Below are 3,859 nucleotides of genomic sequence, written 5' to 3'. Positions count from 1 at the left end.
AGAGAGAGAGAGAGAGAGAGAGAGAGAGAGAGAGAGCGAGCGAGCGAGCGAGCGAGCGAGAGAGAGCAAGAGAGCAAGAGAGCAAGAGAGAGAGAGATTTTACATCTACATTTTACTTTACATATCGGCCCTCTGATCTTCACTAACGTGTGGCCAAAAGTAGAAGGAGGTGATACGAGGATACATTTAAATGGCATGTAAAACACACAAAGTATCTCTTGTTTGACATTAGGTGTGCTGGAAGAGGCTGACTCTTACTGTATCGGACATGTTGTATTGAAAGCACCTTCAGCGTTCAGTTCCAGATCTTGAGGAAGCTGTCCCAGGACCCTGTAGCCACTGCCATACCGTCATCAGTTACACCCAGACAGCTAACTCGGTTGTCGTGGCCGGCCAGCACACCTGAAAAAGTCCAATTGTCAGTAAACCATACAGTGTTTTATTCACAACTTTGAAAAATCATTTTTACAAAGATTATTGGAGTATATTTTACAAGAAAACACTATTTCAGTTTGTTCTACTTTAAAATGTTACTTGCCATTACTGGTTAAATTTACTAGCAATTTGAGTGAAAATAGTTTCTACACTAATTTTTTTTAATGGAAAGGATGAACAGCATTTTTGCAAAAGGGACTAGCTTAAAGTCTCACTTGTACACTTCAAATTTTTTGAAGTTTCAAATAAAACAAAGATTATTGTAGTACATTTTACAAGTATATACCTAAAATGCTTTTTTCTACTTTGGAATTTCATGTTTAATTCAGTGTGTTCCTTGCTGCTTCTTTGTAATAGTAAAATTTACTAGCTAATTACGAGTAAAAACTTTGCAAACGCTAGTATATATATATAAATTAATTTATTAATTCAGTTGGATTTAGAAATTATATTTTTAGAAAAGATTTTCTCTCAGAAATTCACTCAACAAAAATGATCAAACAAAAATTAGTTATTGCAAATACAAATATATGCACAGTACAAATGGTCTGTTGATAAACAATCCACATATTAAAGCCTTAAAAAGTAATGTTTTAAATTTTCAAGTGAGCTGAAATACAGTGCATGTTGCCATATGCAAAAGAGACAAACCAATGTGGTGTGTTAGGAAGCAGGCACTGAACCATATGTAAAACAACACCACTGTTTGTGTGTGCGTGTAGTACGGTTGGTTTGCTTGCTTTCGGGGCGGTCACCAGACCGCATGCCACTGATAGTATCTATTGCTAACATATGTTTGCAGTTTTTCAGCCATCTGCGTGTGTGTATCTCACCAGCGCGGTCGGCCTTGAGGGTGTCCCACACGTTGCAGTTGAAGTCATCGTAGCCGGCGAGCAACAAGCGGCCGCTCTTCGAGAAGGCCACAGAGGTTATGCCGCAGATGATGTTGTCGTGAGAGTAGACCATGAGCTCCTGGTCAGCTCGCAGGTCAAACAGCCGGCAGGTGGCATCGTCAGAGCCAGTCGCAAATGCGTTTCCATTGGGGAAGAACTGTGGGGGGAATATGAGCTCCTTTTAGTTTCAATTCTTCAGTAAATTGCATGCACTACAGCACCTATTCCTAAGAACACAGCTTTCAGTTTTAATCTGTACTGTTGCTAGTCACAATGAGGCAGGAACACTCACACAGATGGCATTGATGTCCGACTCGTGGCCAGTGAAGGTCTGCCTGCACATGCCTTCACGGACGTCCCAGAGTTTAGCAGAGGCATCGCAGGCTCCTGACACGAACAGCCTGGTGTCCGGAGCCAGAGACAGACTCATTACATCACCGGAGTGACCCGCGAACGTGGTCGTCTGCTGACCGGTCTCTATGTCCCAGAGAGCACTGCGGGACAGATCACAGTGTTTCAAAACTCACATTCATACTCTGACTTGTATAACTGAGAAATCAAAATGCCAGTGGAAATGAACTGCAACATTTCTCAGAGCTGCAGATAAGAGCTGGAAAATCTGATCGTGTCTACATTTAAGAAAAATAAATGAAAATAATTAAATACCTTATAATAAATATTATAGGTCGTATGCTAAATCGGTTTATTCTTGTGTCTATATCTTATTACATATTTTTACAATCTTATTACAATCCGCTTGTTAAGTCTGACGTCACGCGTCACTGCTTCTGGGTCCAAACGCTCTATCAGATGCCACAAGAAAACAAGAAATGGTACTAATATACACTCAGAATGTGATGTAATACTACCAAAAAATTATAATCCTAACCTTTATCTCCAAACCTAAATCCTAGATGGCCAGACAGTGATTCATTTTATATAAATCGTTAAAATATTTGTGTTTGGGACACTGTGAGCACGGAGACTATAGTGTACACAAAGTTTTTTTAAATGTTTCACTTAAATGTGTAATATGAATAAACAGTGCTCATAAACGGCTGTTGAGATGGTATTCTCAAACCGAGAAACGAGTAGAGGCTTGGACCCGGAAACAGCATTCCTTACATTACGACTTAAGAAATAAGGTCTTTATTTGTTAATAAACAAAGTACCAATGTATTTTTAGATCATTTATTAATCTCTGCTAATATTGGTTAAAAAAAACACAAACCTTGATTGTTTGTTCATGTTTACATTGCATTAATGTTAAACAAATTAAAAAATTTATTAATAAATATCAAAATTAACATGAATTACCTTAATGAAACAAAAATAAACAAATAGACAGAAGATAGACAGATTCAGTCTACAACCTTAAAGGGCCCAAATGTTAGTTTGTAGTTCATGATTTACATATTTCCCATAAATAAAATTTTTCTTTGATTATTTTTCTTGTGCACAAGGCAGCAGTTAACATCATAAATTGGGATAAAAATAAAGAAGTGAAGAAATTATTTTTGTTTTCCCCATAATGTTGTAGCAATGGTTCAAATGATGTTACTTCCCGAGTGTTGATTTTATAGAATGGTCTTTTTTTTTTTTAAATAAAAGAATGCAGACATAACATAAATACAAAGCGTATGCCATTTAAATTCTTTTTTATGTATAATCTGATTCCCGACTTTAACGAAAAATTTAAATATAAAAATATTCCTGTTGGCATTGATAGCAAAATCTGGTCCTAACTGCAGATGTAAGCTTCAGCATCTGAGATATCCAAGCTTTGGTTTGCTGGGATACAGTTCCTCACACTCACCAGGTGGTGTCGCCAGAACTTGTAACAATCTGGTTGTCATCAACGAAGCGGCAGCAAGAGAGGTATCCTGTAAGACCGGGAGGAAATTTAACACATGATTCCAAACCAATATTTCTTCTCAAAATCTTAATGTATAATACTTTACTTTAAAACAAAATAATATCTGTGAATGAACAATATGTCATTGTGAGGAGGATGATTTACACTAATGACAGGGTTTCTGCAGACTTGAACAAGATAAATTTAAGACTTTTTAAGACCTTTTTAATACCACCTTATATGATATTTAAGACCTAAACCTGTAATGGAAATACACATTTTATTACATACATATATGTAATATTTAATGTGCATAACTTAAAAAGAAAACAAAATATCAATGCTGTAATAAATTGTATTTATTATTATGATATACAGTGAACTTTTCATGTCAGCAGACAATATTCCATACACAATATCCCCACAAAATAACTGCATCACTGAGATTTTTGGTGGAGTAAACAATTTATTCTGAAGCAATATTTTCATCAGTGTTCTATCAGCTTTTACATACTTAAATCTGCATATTTACCTTTACAAAGGCCTATTTTTAACCTTTTTAGATGTATGCATCAGTTATATGTCAAATGATTACAACTTATCAATAAATTCAATATACACTATAGGGCTGCTACCAGTCAGATTAAATAATTTACACTGCAAATAACAATAATTA

The 3,859-nt window shown here is 35.9% G+C and overlaps 1 protein-coding gene across 5 annotated transcripts in view; it reads right to left on the bottom strand.

Moving 5' to 3' along the window:
• The window catches only part of LOC107595416 (guanine nucleotide-binding protein G(I)/G(S)/G(T) subunit beta-1-like), a 20,418-nt gene that overhangs the window by 3,267 nt on the left and 13,292 nt on the right, over positions 1 to 3,859 (bottom strand). For 4 of the 5 annotated variants that reach the window (XM_016285813.1, XM_016285815.1, XM_016285814.1 and 1 more), the window contains 4 exons: positions 3,145 to 3,211; positions 1,621 to 1,822; positions 1,269 to 1,485; positions 259 to 402 (listed from right to left, as the gene is read on the bottom strand). In XM_016285813.1, coding sequence (XP_016141299.1) covers positions 296 to 402; positions 1,269 to 1,485; positions 1,621 to 1,822; positions 3,145 to 3,211 — 593 coding nt within the window. In that variant the 3' untranslated portion in view covers positions 259 to 295. The remainder of the gene's footprint in view (positions 1 to 258; positions 403 to 1,268; positions 1,486 to 1,620; positions 1,823 to 3,144; positions 3,212 to 3,859) is intronic. The other variant, XM_016285816.1, reaches the window with a different exon arrangement.

This window comes from Sinocyclocheilus grahami, unplaced genomic scaffold (genome assembly GCF_001515645.1).
Source record: "Sinocyclocheilus grahami isolate Dianchi unplaced genomic scaffold, SAMN03320097.WGS_v1.1 scaffold202.1, whole genome shotgun sequence".
In the NCBI taxonomy this organism is placed as follows: domain Eukaryota; kingdom Metazoa; phylum Chordata; class Actinopteri; order Cypriniformes; family Cyprinidae; genus Sinocyclocheilus; species Sinocyclocheilus grahami.
The sequence above is the reverse complement of the archived record's forward strand: the minus strand, read 5'-3'. Positions and strand labels throughout refer to the sequence as shown.